Source organism: Mustela nivalis (genome assembly GCF_964662115.1).
Source record: "Mustela nivalis genome assembly, chromosome: 5".
Taxonomy (NCBI): Eukaryota; Metazoa; Chordata; class Mammalia; order Carnivora; family Mustelidae; genus Mustela; species Mustela nivalis.
Genome location: NC_139024.1, coordinates 23,938,129 through 23,965,142, shown reverse-complemented (window position 1 = coordinate 23,965,142; position 27,014 = coordinate 23,938,129). Strand labels below are relative to the sequence as shown.

At 44.1% G+C, this 27,014-nt stretch overlaps 1 protein-coding gene across 10 annotated transcripts in view; it reads right to left on the bottom strand.

The window, feature by feature from the left end:
- Window positions 1–27,014, bottom strand: part of SCML4 (Scm polycomb group protein like 4) — a 97,336-nt gene that overhangs the window by 33,466 nt on the left and 36,856 nt on the right. For 5 of the 10 annotated variants that reach the window (XM_082732080.1, XM_082732085.1, XM_082732083.1 and 2 more), the window contains 3 exons: window positions 15,589–15,803; window positions 14,540–14,638; window positions 1,305–1,434 (listed from right to left, as the gene is read on the bottom strand). In XM_082732080.1, coding sequence (XP_082588206.1) covers window positions 1,305–1,434; window positions 14,540–14,638; window positions 15,589–15,803 — 444 coding nt within the window. The remainder of the gene's footprint in view (window positions 1–1,304; window positions 1,435–14,539; window positions 14,639–15,588; window positions 15,804–27,014) is intronic. The other 5 variants (XM_082732082.1, XM_082732086.1, XM_082732084.1 and 2 more) reach the window with 1 other exon arrangement.

Genomic DNA, 27,014 nt, shown 5'->3' with positions numbered 1-27,014 from the left:
ATTGAGCACCTACTCTGTTCCAGGCACTTTGTATATTTTATCTTGTTTAATTCTCAAGACAAGCCTGGGAGTAGGGTATGATTATTTCCTTCACTAATGAAGAAACTAATGAAGAAATGAGGCTTAATGTTTGGATGCTTGCTCTGAAGTCTAAAGTGTAATTAAGGGTGAAACAAGGATTTGGACGCAAGCCTTTCGATGTCAATGCTTGTGCTCTTTCCACTCCATGGGGTTGCCTTCTCTTGTGCTCATCCCAGATGATTAAGGAAGTCTAATCAATAAGGGACCTTCATGCCAGGCACTACGCTAGGTCTACTCTACAGATTCTGGGGCTCCCTGGCTTCACAGAGCTGGGAGCCCCTCTGGGAAGGTGGAGACACTCAGAGCACTCCAGGAACCCATGCGAGACTGTCATGTGAGACATGTCACCCATGTCAAGACACACTGGGGAGGTATTAAGAGGGCCCATCATGGGGACCCTAGCAGGAAAGTCAGTGAAGGCCTTCTGGAGCAAGGTATGCCTGAATTGAGATGTAAGGGATGAGAAGGATGACCAGAGAGGAGGTCATTCCAGATAGAGGGAAGGCAACATGCTGAATTTTATGGGGGGCTCTAGGGACTGAGAGGAAGACAATGAATGCAGGGATCTGTTGACCACATAAACAAGTTTGGTTTTTACCTAAGAGGAATGGGAGGGAAACTGAAGGGAATCAAGTGGGTTGGGAGTTGGGTGGCTTGTGATGACGGGGACAGTGTGTGTGTGTGTGTGTGTGTGTGTGTGTGTGTGTGTGTGTGTGAAAGAGAGAGAGAGAGAGATGCCATCCTACTACTGGTACTCTTACAATAGAAATGGCTGTTGATGGACACCCCATAAGAAAGAATGGACTGAATTCTACTCTGACTGGATTGAAGACACCAGGTGGGACTATGGGAGGTTAGGGTCCTTAGGAGATCTGGAATCACAAACACAGAGTTGGAAACTCTTCAAGGTAAGCAGGTTCACTCTGGGTGAAAAGTAAACGTGGCTCTGAAAAGAAAATACTGGGCCACCAAACCACCCTTTCTAGTCCCATCCCAGTGCAACCAGGTTGAATTTGAGGTGCCTTGAAAACCAAGTTTCAAGTAATCCTATCTGTGAGACACTTAAGCTAATATTCTCAGAGAATTTGGTCGTCCTCCCTGCTGTCTAGCTAAGGACTAAATTCTTCATTAGAGCTATCTCAATGGCAGCTCTCCAGTTCACAAAGCATCGGCTAGACAGTGGGCTGGCCATCACAGCCTTAGAGGTCATTCAACTGACCTACCTGTGAGAGCCTGTGGGGCCGCCAAGCTTGGTATGGTGGCTGCATCCTGAGGGATGGAGCTGAGGTCAGGCTCCGGTGTGCTCCGCGGAGGTGAGAGGGCTAAAGGAGTCATAAGAACCCGAGACTTGAGCTGCAAGACAGAGCCCATTTGGTCAAGGAAAATCTAGAAATACACTCTACACTTGCCCCCAATTTTTCATGGACATCAGGTTACCAGTTGCTACTCTATCATGTTTCCACAACTTTCTATTGTGCAGCTAAGGGGTTGAACTTCAGATTCAAGATTGTGATAGAGACTCATGTCTGGGGTGAAATTCAGAGATCAGCTCTGCACCTTACCCTTAGAGTGTATCTACCCAAAAAATGACTAGTGTCAGGCAGTGAGTGTGGGAACATAAGAGGTATGACCATTGAAGCCTGTGAGCTGTCTGAGTGCAGAATTTAGGGGAGGGGACGGTACCCATGCTGCAAATTCCTAGAATCCTGTGGACAGAGCTTTCCCAACAGCTACCCAGGGACCAATTTGGAAGCTCTCCTCACTCTCTGCTGAGCTATCAGCTCACAAAGATCACTGGATCCTGCTGGAAAAGAGACCAGAAACCGTTCCTCCAAGAGGCTGCCATACTACTCAGTGTTTATTTCCTACAGCAGAAACTGTCAAGGGCAACCCAAGTGTGGACATGAGTGTATTCTCTGGTGATGAGAAGCAGCCACCTTGAAGGACTGTTTGAAATAAAAAATGAGGAGCTGAAATTTGTTGATATGGAATAAAATAGAGATGACTGGTCAGTTGATTATGTCAATGCCAACAAGTCACTCTCCATAGCAAGGTTTGACAGAAAATTGTCTAATCCACCAAAAAATAATGAATAATTCAGTCACTTCACCTCTTCACCACTGACCTGTGTCTGTTCTCTACTCTAGACCAATTCAATCATTCTCTGGGAGTGGGACGAAGGCATCAGGAGTTTTAAAAGGTACTCAGATGATTCTAGTACACAATTAAGGTTGAGTGTGTTTTTCCACTACTCCACTGTTTTTCAAATTTAAGGTGCAATCACTCACCTGGGGGATCTGATTAAAATATCAATTCTGATTCAGGAAGTCTGGGGTGGGGCCCGAGATTCTGCATTTCTAACAAGCTTCTAGGCAGTATTGATGTTGCTAGTCCATTGGCCATATTTTTAGTAGCAAGGGAGTGTATTCTGTTGTTAGTATATTTGCAGACCCCGCCCATATATGCAGATCCCCCCATATTGAATTATCAATATGGAGTTGATATATAAGGCCATGATAATGGGTAAGCTCATCAGAGAAGAACAGAAGGAGTACAGATGGAGAAGAGAAAAATTCAAGCACAGAGCTCTGTAAGACTCCAACATGTAGAGTCTTGGAGAGACAAGGAGGAACCAGCAAAAGAAACCAGGAAAGACATCCAGTGGAGTAGAAAGAAAACTGAGAGAGTGGGTCCTTGTGGGAGCCAGAGAAAGTGTTTCATGAAGGAGAGAGTGGTCAGCCATGTCAAAAGCTCTAATCACAAGGAAGAGTAGAAGTGGCCTTTAGATGTAGCAACTTCTCAACATAGAGGGGGTAGTGCAGTGGGTGGGATGAGAACCTGATTGGAATTAGCTCAAGAAATAATGGGAGGGGAAGCACTGGGATCAGGAGTTTAAGTCAACTCTTTCAAGGAGGCTTGTCTGGAAGGGGAGCCAAAAATTAGCCATAGCAAGAAGGAAAAGTCAAATCAAGTAGTTTTTGCCCCACAGTGGGAGATCACCTCACACCCATCAGGATAGCTACTATCAAAAACAAATGAAAAAAATAATAAGTGTGGCAGGATGTGGAGAAATCAGAACTCTTGTGCACCATTGGCAGGAATGGTGCAGTAGAGCAGTTCTCCAAGAAATTTAAAATAGAATTGCCCAACAATTCCATTTCCAGGTCTATATCCAAAAGAATTGAAAGCAAGATCTCCAAGAGGGATTTGTCCACTCATGCTCATAACAGCACAACTCACAATAGTCCACAAGGAAGCAACTACCAGGGTACACTGACAGATGAATAGATAAACATAAGATGATATGTATACACAAGGGAATATTACTCAGCCTTGAAGAGGAAGGGAATTCTGGCCCATGCTACAACATGGAGGAGTCTTGAACATATTTGCTAAGTGGGATAAGCGGGTCACAAAAAGACAAGTATTCCATGATTCCACTCATTTAAGGTACCTAGAATAGTCAAGATCACTGAACCAGAAAGTAGAATAGTTTTCTCCAGGAGTTTGAGGGAGAAGGGAATGGGGAGTTGTTTAATGGGGACAGAGTTTCTGTTTTGCAAGGTGAAGTTCTAGAGACGGAATGCATAGCAATGTGAGTATACTTGCTACCCAGCTGTACGCTTAGAAGTGGGTATGATGGTACATTTTATGCCATGTGTCTTACCACAATTAAAGCTTTTAAAAAAGTATTTATATATATAAATACTTCTTTATACATATATATATTTTATATAATTTTATATATTTTATATATATTTATATATTTATACACACACACACACTCACACACATACATATTTTGAGACAGGAGAGACATACTTTAATGCTGAGGGAAATAATCCAGCAGAGAGGGAAAGGATGATTCAGGGGAGTGCTTGGAGAGCTGGCAGCATCAGGACTTTGAGAAGGTGAGAGGGAATGAATTTAGTGAATGGAGGCGGGTGGGTGGGAGGGCTGGGTCAAGGCTGCAGGGAAACTCGGGACCTTTCATCTATTTTATTGCAAAGCAGAGTATAATGGCCCGGATCTGGTGTGTGTGTGTGTGGGGGGGGTGGATGTGGAGATGGGAACTTACAAAAGGTCTCTTCTGATGGGTTCTAATTTCTCCATGATGCCAGAAGCCTGAGTGAGGATAGAGGAGGCTGTGTTCATGAACTAAGGTGTGGCTGCTGAGCAGCATTGAGGATGCAGTGGGACGTGTGGAAATGAATTTAAATTCACTGAAATTTACAATTAAATCGTCAAAAGTGAGCACCCTGGTTGCCCAGGGCTATCTGGATGCAGAATCTGGGGCTCTGGCAAGAGACCCAATGTTAGTCAGAAGCTACAGTCAACAGAGATATCATCTTATTCTGTTTAGCATTTGAAAAATTAGTTATGCTCTGCTAAATACTATAGAAATAATCTCAAAGACAACTCAGTGGTGGAAAGGAGGGGACGAGAAACCAGCTGTGACTCAGTGATCGTGACTTTGGCACGGTTCCCTCACCTGCCGAGTGTGACAAGGGCTACATGTTACCCTGCCTGTCCTCCCAGGTCGTGCACCACGCGTCCCCCTGACAGTCCTTCTAGGAATGATATGCTGTGCTGCATGGCTTGTGATGGAGAGGCTGGTGGTAGCAGTCCCCAACAACTGTGGGCAGTGGTCTCTAGAAGGACCTTGGCTAAATTTTCCATTACAGGCTTAGAGCCCTCCAACCAACATACAGATAATGATGTTGGTGGGGGAAAAGTAAGATTTAGCAAGTCACCAATGTTCCCTCTGTGTCTTTAAGCAAATCGCACAAAGATCCTCGTGACCCTTCCCTAGAAGGATGGTGATGTGACAATGGTGATGATGGTGAGGAGAGTGATGGTGGAGAGTTTCCTGTTTGCATGAGTGTATAATAACCCTAAGACCTAATGCTTGCTCACAATTTTAATATTTATTAGAAAAGGGTCTGTTTGTTGAATCCACCTCTTAAGAAGTAATACAAGTAGAGTTGGCTCTTAACACTGCCCACCATTTCTGATCAGATAAAGCAATTAAAGGAATTAGAATAAGTCAGCCGGTTGCAGGGCAAACCATGGGCATTCATCCTACCCTTCAAACAGCTGCTGGGACTTTTGAACAAAGAAGAAATCTCACGCACTCGTGGGTGGTCCATGACTTTTTAAAAATTCTCTGGTAAGAGAATAGACCATCAGGAAGCATACCTTTGACCTAGCATGCTGAAATTTCTATCTCATCACTTAAAATAAAGGAAAAAACTTGTCCTAGGAAAGGGAGTCACATCCGATTTTCGAGGCTCCTAAAATAGAAATGAGTCCAGTGGCTAGGAATGTACTTTGGTGTGATGTGGGGCCCCCTGTCAGTGCCTCTCCTACATGTGGAATGAGGAACTCCCTGTATGACCCAACATACAGAGATGCTATTCTCTGGCAGGTCATTTGCCTTTGCCATTGCTGGCTTTTTGTGTGTTTTTGTTTGTTTGTTTTTGTTGTTGTGGCATTTTTTTTTAATGGACAAAACAAAAAAGTGCTGTTTTTTTAAATAGCTTTTTTGTTGCATTTTGTTTTTTAAATGCACAAAATAAAACAGAAGGGTCCAATCTTGGTATCTAATACCATTCTTCAATAAAAGGAGCTAGGGCTTTTTGGAGAAAGGGCTGATTCAAGGACAAGTGAGGGAAGCATTCAAGATGAGCCTGCGACATCTTGTCTCAGAACGTGAGAGTACTAAACACACACATACACAATGATGACTGTGGGTCATAGGAACACAAGAGTCAATGGAAAGAGCTTACGGTGTCCAAATCTGGAACAATATGAGCAACAAATCATGAGTAATGGATTCTGATTCAAAGTATGCCATGAATATCCATTACTCCCTACTGACATAAATGAATGACTGACTATATACATGGAGGAGAACAGACAAACCTCTTATGCATAAATATTCCAAATAGTTACTGTGGAGCATAACCTCCCACTCCTTAAGTGTGAGTTCCACATAGTGACTTCCTTCCAAAAAGGACAGCATGGAAATGTGGGGAAAGTGACTTTACCATGGAGAAACCCATCAAACACCACCTCAGACAGGTGACCAAGGTCACCATCCACAGTGATAATCCACATTGATAGTATGTACCCTTGAAATGGCATGATGAGAATGACACCTTACCTCTGGAATCTTCTTCCCCAAAACCCATAACCCCAGTCTAATCATTAGAAAAACATCAGACAAGCCCAAATTATGAACATTTTATAAAACACTTGACCAACTCTTCAAAACTGCCAATGTCATCAAAAACAAGGGAACTCTGAGAAATTTTCACAGCCAAGAGAAGCCTAAGGAGACAAGATGACTGAATGTTAATATGATATCCTGGCTAGATCCTGGAACAGAATACGGAAAAACTAATGAATCTGAATAAAATACGGACATGATTTAATAATGATGTATTATTATTGGTTCACTGGTTGAGACAAATGTATCATAGTAATATAAAATGTTAACCATAGAGGAAAGTAGGCATGGGGTATATGAGAATTCTCTGTTTTACCTTCGCAACTCGCCTGTAAATCCAAACCTATTCTAAAATATCGATTATTTTTAAAGTATTAAAAACAGGATCTGGCAGAATAAACTGGATAAAATGGAAGGGAGGAAGGGAGGCAAACTTCTTTCTTGGAAGCGTAAGTCTAGAGAGAGATTAGGTGCCTGAGACGCCATGCTCTGACATATACTGGAGCTAATCCTTGGCCTTCAAAGCCAACAGCCCTGTACAGATGCTGGCAAAGTTGGCACCTTCACCTGAAATTCAAAACTTCAATCAAAAGGATGTGGTCACCCCCTCCACCAGGGTGTGGTTGCCAGCAGCTGCCCAAGGGGCTGTGCTTTGCTGGGGTAGTGTATCGTGATGGGTGACGCAGAAGAGTAGAGAGTGGGTTCCTGCCAGCTGGCGTCTCCACCAAAAGGGGTTGGAGAATGTAAGAGCAGCTCATCTTTCTTTTCCATTTACAGATCCAAAATAAGGGCCTGGAGAGTTTCTCACTCCAGCTGTCTTTTGGGGAAGACCTTCTCTAAGACATTTGCTAAACAACCACTGGAAAGAGTTGGGGAAGGGGAGGGTCAGTTTGCAAACTGAGATGTGTGACCAGGGGCCACTAATGGAGAAGGGGTTAATTGCTCCGAAAATTGAAGTATTAATCTAGAAATTTTCAAGTGCGGCAGGAACAGAAGTACTAACTATACACTGGTAGCAATAGGTTGGTCATCTGAGGATGGAGAATGTTGTTGAGGGAGTATGATGTGTAGAGACGACATACACATCAGCAGAGATGAAGGAACAAAGCAAAATTTAAAAATGAGTTCGGGGTGCCAGTGGGCACATACATTGGAACATAGCTTTTGGATCTGAGCTCAAAGTCCAGCTCAGCCACTCAGTGTGAGGAGCTCTTGTAACTTAGGATTCTGGAGCCTGCCTTTCTTTATCTGTGTGAAGATAATAATATCCCCTCACAGGGATGTGTTAAGATTTAAATGTAAACATCTAACATAGGGCTAGTGCAAATGAGGACTCAGGAAATCACTCTTGTTGATAGTATTGGGGGAGGGCATGACATGAAGGAGAAATGGACCCATATTTCCTCCCCCGGGAGATGGACACTGAGAACTTGCATGACTTCAGTCATCAACTATACATCGCTGACACCCCACAGGGGAGGGGCTGGAACACAGGGCTCGGAGGCAGGGCTGGGGTTTAAATCCCGGGTCTGCCACCAGCTCACATGGAACCCTGAGCAACTCATTCAGTGCTTCTAGGCTTCATCTTCCAAAGCCATGAGATTGGGTAGATTGTGGGTTTCTAAATTCTCTTCCAATCCATAATACGTATATACCCTGTATTAGACTATGTCTGAAAACATGAAAGCATTTGAAACAAAACCAGTGTCAGTGCCATATTTTGAATGTTGATTAGAAGAAACGTGCCATCCTGAATTTCTTTGGAATTCTATTTCGGGAAATATAGAAAACTAGGTTCTTTGGATCAATTGAAAACAGCCACAAACAATAAATGTAAGATTAATGAAAGTATAAAGGAGCTGACAATATATAAAGAATTATCAGGCCAGGGGTGCCTGGTTTGCTCCATCAGTTAAATGCCCAACTCTTGATTCATCTCAGGTCATGATCTTGGAGTAGTGGAATTGAGCCCTTCATCAGGCTTCATGCTCAGTGTGATGTCTGCTTGTCCTTCTCCATCCTCCCCTCTCTCTCAAATAAATAAATAAAATCCCTCTCTCAGATAAATAAATAAAATCTTTAAAAAAATATCAGACCAAAATATAAGTGAAATCTAGGCCTTGGGAATTGGTATGGAGGTCAGGGCTCATCCAAAGGGCTATAAACCCACGAAGGGTAAGCCAGTTGAAAACTTGTCCCACCTGACCCCTGACAATAAGGAAAGCTGCCCTAATTCCCTTAGACTCACACTCTTTCTCCACACAAAACTTCCTCCGGGTTCTGAGGAGATGCTGTGGGGAGCAGAGTTAGGGAAAATTGAATACCTCACTGTGTTTAACCTTAGACTTTAGTCTAAAAACATGCGTGTTGGAAATGCATATCAGCTCCAAGAACAAGACGTTTATAGCCAATGACCTAATTCCATTCCTAGGCGGCAGCTTGTTTCTGGGTCCACCCATACCTTTTTCTCCCCGCACTTGGAGGAGAGATGAAACACCTAAGGGACGGAGGGGCCGCTATCCTTCAGCCTTGAGACCTTCTTTGGCAACAGGCCCCTCGGTTAAATCTGAGATGCTAGCTAAGCTTTCTTTGAACTAAAACTTCTTCAGGAAAATAATATTACCTCAATACAACAAACTGCCTACATGACAATGAAGACAGAAGGGAATGCTTGAAGCTGGGGAGGAAATGGGCCGGCTCACTAATGCCTTTCAGGGGTGCGGACAGGGTGGGGATACGGTGGGGATGCTGGAGCTTTCTCCCACCATCTCTGTGCTTGGTTCAGATTTTCCTCTGGACCCAGAGAACCCCCGAGACCCGTGAAGAGTGGAGGTGATACGAGGAGGCTGCCGCTTTGCTGAGGGCAGGGCTTAGTTTCCTCCTAGACAGAGGGAAGCTGAGAGAGGAGACGATGAGCCAGTACTCCAGGGTACCAGGAGAGAGAAAAAAGAAAAGGGAAAACACAAAACACCATCACTGGATTAAGTGGAATTCAGAAAAATGGATCTACTTGTGAGAATTACTTCATGAAATGCTGTTCACGACGCCCTGTGCCCCCAACAATCTTTAGTACAGACCACATATTTCAAGCAATGTGTGGTATGATTGGGTTTCTTACAGAAACTAGCGAGAAGGCCAAGTTCTCTGCATCAGCCTGCAAGGGGTCGACCCTACAGATGGAGAGAAAACAGGGTGCATCCAGGAGCGGGACTGTGTCTTAGCAGAACTCAGGGCAGTGGGAAGCTGGAGCTGCCTTAAACTGGGCCATAAAGGATGACTTAGATTTTCAGGAATATTGCAAGTTGACACAGTGATTGCTGAACATTGAAGTATATATATATTTACAGAGTATTAATTTAAAATACTTTAAAAACAAAGGTAATTGATACTCAAAAACTCATCCCTTTCTAATTATTCTAATTATTTTGTTATCATGCCCTTAGGGAAGTAAAGACACAGGAGTGTGTCTGAGCAACTTCATGCTCGGGGCTGCCATTTTGGTATCTTGGAACTGGACATGTTGGGAATATATGCCTTGGAAATTATTGAATGCTACCAATTAGGGCTGGATTTACTCTCTGATTGACTCACAGACTTGAGAAAGTGATGGAGAAAATGTTAAAAACACTGGGTGGCTCAGTGGGTTAAAGCCTCTGCCTTCAGCTCAGGTCATGGTCCCAGGGTCCTGGGATCGAGCCCCTCATGGGCTCTCTGCTCAGCGGGGAGCCTGCTTCCTCCTGTCTCTCTGCCTGCCTCTCTGCCTACTTGTGATCTCTCTCACTCTCTCTGTGTCAAATAAATAAATAAATAAACAAACCAAAAACCCCCACAAATTAAACTTAAAAGTGGGCCTTGTCTGCGACTGTTACACCACGAATGGCACAAAAAACTGAACTATTTTTGGTTTTCACAAACTATCACCCAGTTCAACGAAGAAGCTCATCACATGCTCAACAAACGAGCAAACTTCCAACATACGATTTCACTCTTTACCTTTCTTACCTCTTAACATAATTGAAAATATCAACCAGCATTCATGTTGGACTCACGCTCAGCTGGTGGGGGGACATTAGCCAGCATACCTCTGCCTCCCACCCCCACTGAACCTCAGCCTTGGCCCTTGCTCCAGCCCTGGGGGTGGGGGTGTCACAGAAAACCATAGGAGAGACAGTCCCCACCCTGAGTTCCCCACACCGTTCATCCTAAGGGAACGGCTCCTGCCAACTTGTGCCTGTGTAATGATTTTCCCCATGGGAAAATGAGGATGCAAGGGGCATGCCATGGTCACCATCAGCAAGGGGGGCGTACCTCGAAGATCAGCGCAGGAAGGCTCATTAGATAGCTATTCTTCCCTTGCATACAATATCATGCTGCATTTGACGTTCGTAAATAGGACTCTAAGACAATACAAGATCTGGATAATCAAAGAATCGTGGAAGCCAATTCAACAGTTCTAATGAAAACACATTTTAGAAGAGGCTTTGAGCAAGTGTTGGAACAAATAAAACCCTTTCTACTTAAGTTCGAACATTCTCTTAATTGAGATTTCTGGGAATTTGACTTCCTTATTACACAATGCCAAGGACACATACTTTGCGGGGGGTGGGGGCGGCAAGAAAAGGATGGCAATAAAAAAGAGGAAATAAAACATAATGTGGCATTACTTATGTTTATTAGAAAATCACTCTCTTTATAGAGTGAATCTTCTAGTTAAAAGAAGATTATTCTTTACGACGCCCGGGTGGTTCAGTTAGTTAAGCCTCTGCCTTTGGCTCAGATCATGATCCCTGGGTCCTGGGATTGAGTCCCACTCCTTGCTCAGTGCCTAGTCTTCTCCCTCTGCCTGCCGCTCCCCCTGCTTGTAGTCTCTCTCTCTGACAAATAAATAAATAAAATATGAAGAAGAAAAAAAAAGACTGTTCTTTAAGAACTTAGCAGAGGCTGCGGGTTATTCCCAAATTTCCATGCCCCCTTCTTTCTTTATCAATGGGATTCCTTGACTTTTAGCTGGCCACCTGATCCCCTAGTCCCCTAGCACTGCATTTCCCCATCTCTTTTGGCACTAAGTATGGCCAATGGGCTAGTTTATGGCCAGGGAGATCCAATTGTAAGGGGTGTGTGTAGCTTTGAGGGTTGAGTCCTTAAAGGGGAAAGACATGCTCCACTACCTCTGTCCCCATTCCGCTGCCTAGACTAGTGCCACAGTGGGAAGTGGAAGGCTATTTTAGAGTATGAGGTAGAGATTTGGTGTTAAGAATAGCAGAACACTAATGATGTACTATATCCTGGCTAACTGAACATAATAATAAAAATAAATTTAAAAAATAAATTAAAAAAAAAAAAGAGTAGCAGAACAACGGAAAGGGAGCCTGGGTCCCAAAACCATGGAGACATCATTTCATTCTCAGATGAGCTTCTCAGACTTTAACACAACAGGGGAGTTAGCTTCTATCTTCTTTAGGCCACTGTTGTTTGGCCTTTGTTACAGCATCTGGCTTCTATATTCTGAGTAATATAATTACCATCATGTTAGAACATGTTAACCATTTGTTTTTAGTATTTTAGGGATAATATTCTTTCTAAACATGTTACAATTTTCTGAGCTCATGAAACAGAGCAGACAGAACATAATTTACTCTTTTTTGGAAAGACTAAATGGGAAAGCATAATTACTATTCTGAACAATAGTACAAAGAGATTGCCAAGGTCTAGGGGGTTGCTGGCCCATCAGTAAGTGGCCTCAGGCTGTAGGACTTGGTTCATTCATACCTAATTCCTGCCGTTTTTCTGACTCCCCTTGCTATCAGGGGTCAAATAAGAAAATATACACAATATTTTGGCCCAGATCCTCAAACACAGAAGTGGTCAATGAATGTTCTATGACTGTTATTGTTATTATCGTTGTTGTTGTTGTTAGTATTATTATTACAGTTATGTAGAGGGAACAGGCAGCTATTTTCAAAACTCAACACTTTTTTCTTCCCGCTTCCATCATAATCCCAACCATAAAGGCACAGGAGCTAGAAATCCCACTGTTTGGTGACATTATATTCAGCCACATCTACAGAATGGAAGCTAGAGTTTCTCCTTGATGTAGACTCTCTCTCTCTCTCTCTCTCTTTATCTCTTTAAAACGAACTTAATGGTCTTTTTAGTCATGAGATATAAGGAAAATCTATCTGTTGACCTTGAGTTGTCTATGAACTAAACCAATAGCAGAGGCTTCAAACTGAGATACAAATTCTGTTCCAGGTTGAAGAAGGCTGTTTTCAAGGCAGTCAGCGTATGGCTCTTCAGAGAAAATATGATGTGAAGAGGTTTCTGCTTCCTTCGACTGGGGTGAGAAGGGAGCTTAAGGCCATCAGATGGTGTTCTCACAGCAGTGAGCATGACCTGGCAGTGAGGTCACTGGCCTGGGCCAAGAGACATGGGCAGATGGGCCCTGGGAGGAGGCATGACCTATGAACTCTGGGGCGCTGACATCTGACTACTGGTTGAATTCTTCCTTCTCTGCTTGTAATTCACTCATTATTCTCAAGACCCAGAGAAGGGGTTAAATATCACACCGCATGTTAGCTGTGCGTGGGTCTTAAATGGAGAGCCTTGTGCCCATATTTGGAGCAGGGAGAGTTTCCACATGTGATTAACACAGAGGTGATGGGCAGCGCAGTGTGGGAGAGCACCAGGCAAGAAGCAATAAATGGCCACCACCATAGACCTTGACATAGTCAGCACCACCAGGCATCCTCAGAATCTCCTGGGAAAGAGCCTTCTGAACACTCAAATACTGATTATTCTATTGTGACAATATTGTTAGCATAAATATACCATAATGATGCTATTATTGATGTAACAATTGTTACTATTGTATGATATTGATGTTATTGTATTTTTTATTCTATATGATTAATAAAATACCATTCAGTTAAAACAAAAATTCTTATTATATAGAAATATAGAATTATATTAGAAATAGAAATATCTTATTTCGCTTGCTCAGGATTTCTTTTTTAACAACTTCTGTCTCCCCAAATGAATCTCAAATAGTTAAAATTGCCGAATTAGTGGCCATTTGGTAAATGAATTGAAACTCTACACTTTCCTTGCTGGTCTCCCCACGATTAAAATCTTTTCATTAATGGTAAAATGGGCTTCTGGGTCTCAGAAATCATCAGAATAAAACTGAAGAAACCTAACAGGTTGCCAAATTTATTTTGCCAAGTGAGGATATTTTTTGAATTACCAAATCCTGACAATATACAACATTTAATAAAATGCTTTTTAGAATTCCCAAGTTCCTCACCACGTAAGACACTTAAATAAAATAAATTTTAACACCAAAACAGTAGGAAGCAGATATCTCAGAATAAAGGATGATCCTTTGGGCAGAACCATTTCAGCTTTATGAAGATTTTCATCTGGTTCTTATTTTTCTTGCGTCACCACAAGGGAGTCAGCCCTTCCAGCAGACGACACCTGGTTTGAAGACATTCCCGAACACCAAACCCACTGCATGGGGAGCTGTCTGGGAGCTGTAGGCCTGAGATAATTCCCACACATTTCCCCAAATACATGGAAGGTGGACTTGAGCAAGAGCTGGGACCTGCTGCCCTTGTGAGACGTGGGCATGAGGCCTGCCTTCCATGTTGTAGGACCCAGACTGTCAGCTTACCATGCCAAAAAGCTTTCTTCCTGCCCCGTGTTAGGAGCTCTGAAAACTGCCCCTTTTAGGACACAGGACAATTGCCAAGTCGGGCTCATTCCATGGACTGAATTTCCATTTTTCCTGGCCCCAGAAATGCTATGTCTGTTGGTAATTTTCATTCCTAGGTCACAGCTCCCAGGGGAGTCGAAGAAAGGCCAACTAGGAGAGAGGAATGTTTAGTGTGTTTCCTCAGATCCTGGATCTGCTCCCTGGCTCCATCAACTCTGTTGATAGAAGGCTGCCCTGCTCCAGCCTTCCAGAAGCAACTCCCACACCTCAGCAAGGGCGCAGGTGCCGAGCTGGGAAGACCCGCCCTGTGCCTGCTTCTGAGACATAGTTCTCTGAAGCCCATACTAAGGGCATATGCCCTTAGTGCCCATGAGAAAAAGGAGGCTCTCTTGGCTAGAAAAATAACCAGTGACAGAAGACTTTACTTCAGGAGATGATTGAGTAAAAGCCTCTTTTACTAAAGCCTGTGACCCCCAAATAACTCGGAGTCACCTCCCCACCCCCCCACCTACCGTTTTTATTTTCCAGCAGTTGGAGGAACTGCAGAGAACCAAAGGGATAAAGGTTGAATTCATTACCAATTCTTCCGGAAGCTCTGTCTTTCTGCTGACCTGAAATAATTTCCATACATTTTCCTAAATATATGGGAGTTAATTGCCAATTTGCATTTTGGTTCGAGTATTCAAGTCTCAAGATGGAAACATAAGCTCTTTCTTTCAAGAAAAATAACTGAAGGAAAACTTCTGAAGCTCGTTTTCTAATGCCCAAAAGGCTCGTGGAGAACAGACTCAATAGTCTTTCTTCTCTAGAAGCCTCTTCAGAAACCTCTTGGAGGAGAAGCTCTCCCTCCTCCCAGTTCAGATTGTTTTATGTGATTGCAATTGCATCAGAGAATTTCTTTTCCACCTGCCCCCCCCTCCCCACTCCAAACTGTTAAGTCTTCAAAGGGTCACAGGATTTGAGTTCTGCCTGCTATGCCTCCTTGGAGCCAAACTTGACATCAGCACTTTTTATAAGCAGCAATCTATGAATTAACACCCTGAATTTTCCTGAGGAGTCCCCTTGTTGGGCCTCTGTTTGGGAAAACGCTCCTGGGTCCTTTGACACTAGCCTGCCCTTAGTATTAATTTAAATGCCTCAGGAACATCATCTGCTTCTACTAAAATAAGTGACGAAGGAGTTCCGGAAAGTGGCTTCGAGCGCCGCCCTAGCAGGCACGGTTGGGGGAAAACTCGGTGCCTGAAACGCTAATTTAGATGCGAGCCTTCATATTGCGTGTTTAGCTCTGACCCTAAAAATCTGCTCGCCTCACAGCTTTCCCCATCTGGTGCAATTTGCTTTCTCACTTGTAAAAACACACACGACAGGGACAGCATGCATTGTGGGCCGCGGTGTGACAATGAGGCCCTGTCCGTGACGCGCTTCCCTGAGAGAAACTTGTTTCGGCGCCCGTCGTCCCCCAGCAACCAGCCTTTCCTCACCGGGAGAGGCGGCCGCTCTGCCCAAGCCCCCATGCCCCAGCGCAACGTCCCTGAGGAGAAAGGAGATGATGGAGCCGTACCTTGTACCCAGGCTTCCGCCCTCTTTTCTTGGGGATCTTCACTGCTGGTAACGCGCCAGCTGAAGCGGAATAAAGGTTACGAACCGCCATCTTCATAGGTGTTGAGTGAAGTGGGGGTCGGCCTCGCTTTCTCCCCGGGATCCTCTGGGACTGCATGTCTGCCGGTGCCAGTCTTACAGAAGGAAGTGACAAATCGCTCACAGGCAGAAGAGGTGCTAAGAATTAGTCCAGACACAAAGCAAAACAAAAACAGAAGGGTTTGTTTGGTTTGCAAGGCAAGCATGTATCCAGTTTGGCGTTTGGAGCCTTACCTACCCTCTATTGGTGGTGGTGGGGGGGGGGGACCAAATACGAGAGAACCAGGCACCTGGAGGAGTTTTTACAGGGCTGTTGGGCTTCTGGTTAAATAATTTCCAGGAGAACGAATTTCCACAGAGCTGTGATGAAGTAGGGAGGATACTGGCTAGGGGGGAGAGGACAATAGCTTCCCAGCTCCAGACACAACTGAAAGTGTCACCAGCATGAGACGACTTCATCAGTGTGTGTCTCAAGTTTCCCCAGTTAATTTAACTTTGAAGTAATAGAATAATAGTATTAAATAAATACAACCCTCCTCCCACTTCACTCCTGTCCCTTTGGCTGGGTTGTAAATGGTTGTGACCTTTGTGTTTCCTGTGAAAGATATTTAACAATACAAATCAGTTGTATTAGTTTGTCCCTTGGGGCGCCAGGGTGGCTCAGTCGGTTAAGCGTCCAACTCTTGATTTCGGCATGGGTCATGATCTCAGGGCGTGGAGCCCACTTGAAGGCACGCTCTCTCTCACCTTGTGCCCCTCTCTGCCTCAATCTCTCTCTCTCCCTCTCTAAAAAAAGTTATGTCCCTTGATCAAAATATGGAGAGAGATTAATATACAGAGATGTTCATTTTAACATGATTTAGAATTGCAAAAATAAGATGGATAGAGCCCAAATAATAAACAACAGGGGAATAGTTCATATATCTACAGGATAAAACAATCAACTAGTTAAAAGCCTTTAACAATACTATTTCTAGGGCCGCCTAGGTGGCTCAGTCATTAAGCGTTTGCCTTTGGCTCAGGTGGTGATCCCAGGGTCCTGGGATAGAGCCCAACATTGGGCTTCCTGCTCAGTGGAGAGCCTGCTTCTCCCTCTTCTACTCCCCCTGCTGTGTCCCATCTCTCGCTGTCTCTCTCTCTCTCACTCTGTCAAATAAATCAATAAAATCTTAAGAAAAAAAATACTCTCTCAATAACATGAGGTTGAGTGAAAAAGCATCTCATAAATTACACATAAAAATTATCACCACTACACAAAAATTTCTGTGGTGAAAAGTGAAAGGAAACATGCTAGAATGCCACCAATGGCCAAGACAGTGGGACTGTGGGTAATTGTTCACTATGAACACATCCTTTCGCCCACACAGATACCCCATATACAATATTCATAGCATTAAAAATACTTATAATGAGGGGCGCCTGGGTGGCTCAGTTGGTTAAGCAACTGCCTTTGGCTCAGGTCATGATCCTGGAGTCCCAGGATCTGCTCAGCGGGGAACTGCTTCTCCCTCTGACCCTCTGCCCTCTCATGCTTTCTCTCTCACTCTTTCTCTCTCTCTCAAGTAAATAAATAAAATCTTTAAAAAAAATACTAATAATGAGCTTCTTCAGGTAGAGATGCCTAAATCTTGCAGCAAAAGGTAATCGATCCTCTCCAGCCCAGAGAACACAATGGTATCATGAGCTCAGGGGTCAGATTTCCTTGAACATTCAGGATTGTGACAAGTGGGACTGAACATTAGACTCTAATGCGGGAGGGATGTTAAGTGATAAAATTTCTTTCTGAGCCCAAGTGGTAGCCAACAGTGGAAATGAGAAGTTTTGCTCAAAATGCTACAGAAAGAGTTGGGAAAGGTGATAGGAACCATCCCTACCCTACCCTAGGCAACACTACAGGAACCACATTGCTTTGCACAAGAAAGAAAATATCGAATAGTGAATACTTGAGATCTGAAAACATGACAGGGAAAATTGGGGGCATCTTTTACAAAAGTTCACTTTGTTAATTCTCTGAATAATAACAGTATTCTCTCAATAATCTTGATCACTCTTGGAAATATCACACTTCGTACACAGAGTTTTAAAGCATGAATTTATTGTTAAATATTTCAGGTAGATAGACAAGCTGTTGGAGATGTCAATTTTCCCTGTTTTTTTATGTAAGAAAAATATAGCATACCATTGATTCTAAGATGCATGCTTTATCACTCATTAACATCTCTGAAATCACAATGCGCCGTAAAGCGCTGTAAGCACATAAGAATTCCATAAGGAGCAATTTTTCTTTCTTAAGGTACATGAAACAGTACTATTATCAAGGGCATCTTACAGTCAATGAATCATGATCAATGAAGATAAGCCCATCAACATGTGAACAGAGCTATCATTCCATTTCTAGACTTGGCGTCAGAACTCCACTACCCCAAACCCTTATTTTCAAAAAAAAGGCTTTGCAAAACATCAAAAACCCATGAACACTTATTCGTTACTATTTTTGCTGTGCAGAACTTGATCTGAGATTCTGAACTCTCGTGATTACGATCACATCCCTGCTTCTGCAGGTTTAGTATTAGTATTATACTAATACTAATTAGTAGTAATTAGTATTATTAGCTATCTGGGAAATAAGATTTTTTTCTAGTCTAGGACCTGTTTCTCTACCTTTCTACTTTGCTGCTAGTGAGGTCAGCACCGTATCTAACATGAAGATCAAAAGTCAGTAAGAGAAAACCCAGGACCAGAGTAAGGCATCGAATCTGTTTCCGGCAGGTGAAGGTTTATTTGGTTGCTGTCCTTCCCTGGTGAATTGTGATTCTCTGCTAACCTAGATTCTCCCTCACAAAAGTCTCGTTGAATAGGTTTTGGGGAGTAAAGGAAAGGTAACAAATTAATTAGCATATTATCCTAGGAATTTGTATCACTCAAAATTATACTGAACTACCCCAAATTTCTCAGTGCATTAGGAAAAAATATTTCCTAGAAAACTAGTCATCTTTTAAACTGGGCTTTTCTGTTGTTCTGCTTCTCTTTCTCTACTGTGAGGAAGGAACAGGACTGGGGCTACTTTCTACATCACTTCCAGAGAAGTACATCTATCTTAGGGTATAAAGAAACTTTCCCAAAAACTAAATATGATTAATGAATTTCATGTTGGTGGAGCAGCAATGAGCTCTTATTGGTGCATTCAGAGCACACAGTAATTGGGGAGATGTGGACATAGCTCATTCATTGATCAAGAAGATACTATTTTGCCATTCCTTCTCACACATCAATACAATTTTAATACAGAAGTAAATGCAATGTTAAGTAACAAGACAGAGACTTTTAAAAACTGAAGAGGTTATTTTAATTATGGGAGAATTCTCTGAAAGTCTCCTTGGAATAATTTTAAAGAGTTGGGGGGAAATGCTTACAAAGTGGTATTTTAATAACAGACCCATGCACTTTGGAAATTGTGACAAATTGTGACAAAATTTCAAGGTCCCCAAAAATCTCCCTTTCCTCCCTTTCCAAAACTAAGACACGAACCTCAAAAAAAAGTAATAGCAAAGATTAATACTAAAAGTAAGGAAGGATCCCAATCTCAGAATACAGTAGAAAGAAGACACGGGATTTTTTTAGGGAGAACATAACCGTGGAAGATAGACAATGACCGTTTTTCACATGTTTAATGAAAAGATCAAAACTAATAGTAGAGGAGCGAACCTGGGTGGCTCAGTGGGTTAAGCCGCTGCCTTCGGCTCGGGTCATGATCTCAGGGTCCTGGGATCGAGTCCCGCATTGGGCTCTCTGCTCGGCAGGGAGCCTGCTTCCTCCTCTCTATCTCTGCCTGCCTCTGCCTACTTGTGATCTCTGTCTGTCAAATAAATAAAATCTTAAAAAAAAAAAAAAACTAATAGTAGAGGAAAATAAGAAGAGGTTGTCTTCTTAGAAGCCTAACCAACTGTGTCTTAAGAAAAGTTCTTTAAGAATGGACAACAGCAACAAATCCTAATGAAAATGATACACTCAAAAGCAAAGGAAAAAAAATCTCTAAGCACTTCGGCAGAACAAATAGATCATTTATAATGGGGAAAATAATCAAGCTAGCTCTCTATAGCATCTTTAGTCCAAAAAATAATGGAGTCACCATAGTGACTATTTTTTTCCCCAGTGTTATAGTTGCCACAAATCCTTCTACCACAGGGGCTTTGCTTGTCCCTCTCCCTCTGCTCCTACCTCCACTCTTTCTCTCTCTCTGTCTCTAAAATAAATAAAATCTTAAAAAAAAAAAAAACCTCTTTCAAATTATTAAAATACAAATAAACACTGAAATAGAAAAAATGAGCAAAAGACACAGATAATTCAGAGAGAGAGAAAGGAAATGAGGAAGGGGAGGGGGAGGGACGGAAGGGAAATAAATGGTCAATTATCAAAAGAAAAGACTCTAAACTTTACTGGTTACCTCCTCCAAAAGTATATTGATGTATCATTTATCGCTGATCGGACTGCTAAATGTGAGTAACCCAATCAATAGTTCAGGTTGGTGAGGGGTGGAAACTGGCTAACCTTTTGGGGGGAACAATTGAAAATCACTTAAAAACTTTCACATGCACACTTCCTAATCCAGCTGTATTAGGATAAAGCTGATAAGGCTTTATCCTAAGAAGATAATCTGAGATGAGCACCAAGATACATGACCAAAAATGTTCTTTGCAGGTTGTTTGTAATAGTGAAATACTGAAATTAATCAAAATGTCTCTCGAAACATTTTAGTTAAGTAAATTATTTCACATTCATAAAATGGATATTTTATGAATAAGATATTTCACATTCATAAATTCTAAATTTAAATATGTGTATGTGTATATGTATACATATGCTCCTAGCATATGTAGTATGATTCTATTCCTATCTTCTTTATGTATATGGATATAGATAAATCTGCATGCATTAGGCACAGAGAGAGATCTTGGAAAGATAATCACCAAAAGGCTGATTGTAGTTGTCTCTGAGCGGAAAGATATTGAAAGATGTTTTTGCTGTCTTTGTACCATTCTGCATCGTTTGAATTTTTAAAACCATAGGCAGAAAACACTATAAATAGAAAAATAAACAATGAATGAATAATTCTCATGGTCTTGAAGGTTTTCTGGTGTTTTTCTTGTTGTTGTTATTGTTTTTTCTTTTTGAAATCTGTGCTTCTTTAGATGGCCTTTTGTTTTCTTGTTTTCTCATGGTTTTGGTTCCTGAGCTACAGAACATCAGTGGCCACTGTTTTATTTTTTATTTTTTTTTTTAGAGTTATTTATTTATTTGAGAAAGAGTAAGAGAGCACAAGCAAAGGGAACAGAAGAGGGAGAAGGAGAAGCAGACTCCCTGCTGAGCAGGGAACCCTCAATCCCAGAATCCTGAGATCATGACCTGAGCCAAAGGCAACCACTTAACCAACTGAGCCACCCAGACACCCCAGTGCCACTGCTTTAATATCCTAACAAATTGTGACCACAAAAAAAAAAAAAAAAAAAAAGGACTTGATCACCGAAAATAATGGAAAAGGTTATTTCAGAGCTAACAACAATGCTGTAAATAAGGGTACCTGGCTGGCTCATTCGGTAGAACATGCAGCCCTCGTCTGGGTTATGAGTTTGAACCCCTCATTGGGCGTAGAGATTATTCTGAATGTCATAAACAGATGGTAGACAGGGAGAGAGAACCAGCTCTCAAGAGACAAACAGCTCACTGCTTGCCCCCTCCTTGATTCCACCCCTTCCACGGAGGGACCAGGTGGCAGTCAGGTTACTGCCCCTCCCCCCAATGATTTCCCTCATCTCCAAAGACCTTTAAAGACCTCAAATGCGATCCAAATCATCCTTTCCATGGACTCTTGAACTGATACAACCAACATGTACATCACTTGAGAACCCTCAAAATCCTGGAGGTATTATAGGATGCCTCTGAATTTCTCTGCTTCTGACTGCAGACTTCAGCGAATACAGACAGCCTCATTCAGGTCAGATTTGGAAGCCATCTTGGAACAAAGAACTTTAGTGAACATAAAAGATTCTGTCCCTAGAACAGCCTCATCCTCAAGTCTATAAATCTTCAAGTTATAAACCTTTCAGCAGTTGTCAAATCCTGGCTTGACATATTAAATCAAGTGATTTACTGCTGGTTTCCTAAATCTCTCTCTTCTTATCAAAACAAGGCTTGACTGGAAATATTACAAGTTAACCAAGAGAAACTGAAATCTGGTCCATGAACTTGGGAAGGGCATTTTACCTGTCAGCTTTGCAAATCCAAAACATTTAAGCCTAGGTCCTAGCTAATGGGGCTTCATCAAGGTAAAAAAACAATGTTGTACACGCCCTCATCCCCACGGCTTCTCAGGCAGCCTAGGTGAGGCAGCCCCTCTACGTGAGGTCATTTCCAGGGAGAAGGATGTGCCTTGGCATCTCTCTAAAATTCAGCCATCCTTTGAGGTGGCCCAAACTCTATCAGCAATCGTTTCACTGCAACAGAAGGGTGAATAGAATAACATATAATAAATTTTTGTTGATTTTTTAAAATATGGGAGAGCTTTTCTGTAGGTATTTTATTCCATTCATTATATACTGATATGCCCTTGTCTCTACCTGTTGAAATAGACAAGGGTGAGTACAAAGAAACTGTAAATAAGCCAGCTTATCCTGGAAAGATAGGAACTGGCCCAGGAACAAAAGGGACTGGTTAGCCCCAGTTGTCCCACAGAATAACCAGGTAGAAAGCAGGTTCAACAGAATGTTCAAAGGTGATGAGTTTGTTAGATGTCTTAAGAGCAGTTGTGACATGCAGACTTGTTCCATCAACCCCCGGAAAACAAGCTTCTAGATATAGAAGGGAACTCCCTCGCACATAGAGGGAGACTTCAGGACACGGGTGTCTCCCAACTCTGCTGTAGGGTAAGGCGCGGCAGTGGGGGTGCTGAGAAGGATGTGGGGTGCTGGGGTGGGGCGGGGTAGGGTGGGAGGCCTTCCTGTCTCCTGTAGGCAGCCATCTGTGGTGAGAGCCGAATCTAAAAGTCTATCAAATCCATTCCACTCTTGGCTGACCTTACAAAAGCCCCTCCCTTCCACCACACTGGAACCCTCACCCGCATCCAGGAAGGGTGCAGCCGCCAAGGTGAGCTAGAGCCAAGATTCACATATTTAAGGGGAGGGAGGAAAGCCGCATCAAGCAGGAGCCCAGAATATGCACAGGGATGTGGGGGAAAACACCATTCCGATCTGCAGGATTTGGAAAAACTTTGGGGCGTTTGAAACATGAGAGATAGGCACCCCAGAGGTATGAATAATTCACCGGCAGGGTAGCTGTTCAGCTGGAGCCTGAATCCGCCCATTTTCTGGATCCCGCCTGGTCCCCAGCAGGCGGGAGAAGAGAGAAGCTGCTTTTAACTCCAGCACCCCGCTCTGGGCCCACGGACCTGGGGTGGCTCCTCAGAAGGGGAACATGAGAGCGCACGGGAAAGCAGGGGCTGGGAGGGACTAGTCATCACCTCCTTGGTCCAGATGCCCATGTCTTTCCTTTAATGCCGTCCTTCCAGAAGACAGTGCCTCTGGAGATCCTGGGTGCTGGCCCTGGGCCTGTCTTCCTCAACTCCATCCCTCACCCCGCCCCTGCAATTCTCTATGTGACCCCCCACCCCAGCGGTTTTCCAAGGCTTCATGACAGCTGGCTGCTGGCTGGATTGCCCAATGGAAGGCGCTTGTCTGAGTTTGAAGCATGGTGGTTGGCAGGGGTAAAGTCAAGGGAATCTAACACCCTCTCGCTTTGCTCCACTGCATCTCTGCCAGGAACCTCTCCCCTGTGGTTCTGGCTCCGGCTGGATAACCTAGTTAGCCTTGGGCAACAACAGCCCTTCCCTCTGCCCCTCCAGCCCAGGGGTGGTGGCAACCACGGGGATGGGGGCTGATTGTCCTGTCTCCTGTTTTGGCTCTTCCATCACCATTTCCCTGCATTAAATACTCAGTGTCTCCATTAAATACTCAGGCTCCTTTGAGAATTAACTCCCGTGTCTGTTCTCTCAGAGAATGGAGTGGGCACACCTGGGGCCATGCCTACGTGCAGACCTCCATGGGCTGTGAGAAGAAGCTGGGGGGAGGCAGGAGAAGAGATGTTCTCTGCCACTGCTGTGGTCAGCACACTCGTGGCTATATAAGGTGAGAGCCAATGATCTTCAAGGTAAAGCTTAAATTTTACACAGTCACGTGTACAGCATGCTATTACATGGAAGCCGAGAAAGACACATAAGTATATACACACAGAGGCAGGCATACACCCTTCCACATGCATCAAATATCTCTGGAAAATTTTAACAATGGTAGCAGTCATCTCTCAGTGGTGGGGGCACGGGAGGGCTGGGGTCTAGGGACTGGAGAGGGAAAGGGACTGTGCTCTGCACAACAATTTCCACCTTTCCTTTCTGGTGTGTATTCAAAAATAGAAACACAAACTAATAAACTCCACCTACAACCTCTTACTCTAGAGAAAGGAGAGAGTGGCGCTGTCACGTGCAGACCCTGATCAGCCCCTCCCAGCTGCACCAGCAGGGAGGAGGTGGGAGGGGCCAGTGCTCTGACACATGGGCGTGGCCCTCGTTACAGAGTCACGATTGCGCGCATTTGCACTGGCCACTGCAACACCCCATAACCCTGAAGACTTGACCAATCAGATCCGCAACCACTTGAGTGGGTGTCCATAGGACATAAAGCATAGTATTGGGCACTGGTGGAGATGACTCCAGACTTAGAAGGCTGGTCTCCAGTCCTGGCTCTCTGCTCCTTACCAGCTGAGCGAAGGAGATGAGTCTCTCCACCTCTCTGGGTCCCTGCACAGGTTTAGATCGCTAACATCCCTGTGGAGGGAAACTGACAGGTTCAATCATAAAGGGCCAAGCCCTTGTTCAGTTGCTTACATAGACTGCAAAAGTAAGAGGAGTATCAGCTCCCCAGCGCCCCTCGTTCCCACAGGACAACATAGAAACAAAAGGGGCGAGATGACTGCACTGGGAGAGGTAAGGCCCCTGCAGAGCAGCCACCAGCACCACTCTTCCCACCAGGCTGCAGAGAAGCAGTCTTAGAGTCTGCAGCTGTGCCTTGAAGGAGAGCCAATAGAGGGCCCCTATCAGCATCCTGGAGGCAATGAGAAATTGTCCTACAACATGTGTCCCAGGCAGGTGCGGTCATGGGCAGGTGATCTGGAAGCAGCTCCTCACCAGCCTCCCGTGCTGTCCTGCTCTGGAAGGGATTTTTCCTGGAGGCACAGGGATTCTGCCAAGACTTAGATCAGCTGCAGTCAAGCCTTGCCTGAGTGGCCTGTCTCCAAGGAACATGGTGGAGCCGGCCCTCTATGTTCCCCTCCGACTTTGAGAAGCTTACCCCTTAGAAGGGGAGAAGAGACAGTTGAACATGATCTGCCAGGAGGACAGGTCTGAAACAGTGCATATCCTCAGGGTGAGGACCCAAGAGCCCAGAACGTTAGGAGAGGAGGGGTCCTTTGGGCCTGAGGTTCTCGGGCCCGCAGGATGACAAAGGGGAAGCCAGAGTGTGGGGCCTGTCGGTTCCTCTCCACCCCACCCTCACCAGGTCCTTGCAGCCTGGCACTCCCTGAGGGATCTTGTACACCGTCCTTCCCGTCTGCTCCAGACCCTAGAAGATATCCAAGCAGAAATGCTCCCCTGTGTGCAGCCCCTGGAGATTACCATCCATTACCTACACCACTCCAGAAGGCTTTCAAGCGCTTGAACTTGACAATGAAAGTGGCCTGCTTCCTATCAGAAGGAGAGGTAGAAGGAAGGAGAACTCAAGGTAAGTTAGTCATGAAGGTTCTCCTCAGACACCCCTACTTTGATGCCTCCACTCACAGTTTTCTCCAAGGCTAGAGTCAGGAAAGTGGTGTTACCTGAGCTCTGCTCAGCTCTTCAAGAGAGCTCTATTTCTATCTCTATCCTCTCTTCCAAAAGCAGCAACTTCTACCCAAAACGTGAAGCCTTCCCCCTTGGCCAGATGGAAAGGAATGCCCTTCAAAGACTTGTGTGCCTCAAGGAGGTGGATTCCCAAAGGGTCCCTCCCCACTGCAGTGAATGCTTCTGTTCTACAACCTCCCCTGTGGCTATGACTGAATGATTTCTACCATAGCACCTGCAACATGACATCCCACTTATTCGTGTACTTGTCTGTCTCTCCCAATATACTCGAGCTCCTTGAAGGAGATGCTGTCTTGATCAACATAATCTGCCTTTTCAGTGTCTGGAACATCTTAGGGACTTAACACGTGTTTATCAGATAAATGAAGAGTGAATGAATGAATGATCAGCCACTCAACCTCTCTTCCCAGACTCCTCTCATTCCCCAGCACTGAGGCAGCAGGATCCAGCCCAGGCTACTTGCCTCCCCCAGGCTCAGCCCATGGGCCACTTTCCAAAGAGGCCACTCCAGCAAGACACAGGGCACCACATGCTACCAAGACAGACCTTCAGCTCCATCATCTCTATTAAGACAAGCACGACTGTCCTTGGTGCACAGATGAGGCTCTGAGGCCCAGAGGGGTGGCATGAGATGGCTCATTAGTGGGCAGAACTCAGGTTCCAGCCCTGGGCTCTTGCCCAAATCCCTTCAGCTGCCTCCCAGGGTTAGCCCTGGGTAGCATATAAGGAGATGGCCATGGGGCTGGTTAGGGGGGCAGGAGGGAAACCTGACCCTCAAGCCACACCTCCACATCTTCTAGGACATCAAGAGAAGGCACAGATCCAAAGTGAAAGCCTAGGTGGGCGAGACAACCCAATCAAGTTGCCCAGTCCGCGATGACCAGATGGAGAGAAGAGCACATTTACTGAATCAGCACCTGCGACACAGATACCCACGTATTTCTAAGGGCTTGTTAAAGAGTAGTCGCAGGTAAAGGAGGGCACTGCTTGCTGGAAGATTGTTGTCTCTACTACGAGCCAGAGCTAGAGCCAGCGGCTTTCTCCGAACTGAGGTCCTACAGTGGAAGGAAAGGCACTTTTTAGGGCAGCTACAAATATTTCTTTCTCTCTCTCTCTCTTTTTTTTTTTTTTTTTTGTAAACCACCATTTCCTGTTTTGTTCTCTATTTATACTTTACATTTAGTTTTGAGAAAGCACTGGTGGTTTGGTGTTTTGGTTGTTTCTAGTTCGGTCTTTATCTACAAAGCCGACTCTCTTTTTGAAAGAACTTTCTGTAATGTAAACCAACAGTAGACCTAGATTCTTTTCAAAGGCTTTGCTAAGAAAAATTCTTCTTCAAGCTTTAACGATAAGACAGGGAGATTCAAACAGTGCAAGTCTCATCTTCCCAAGTCAATGCCTCAGGG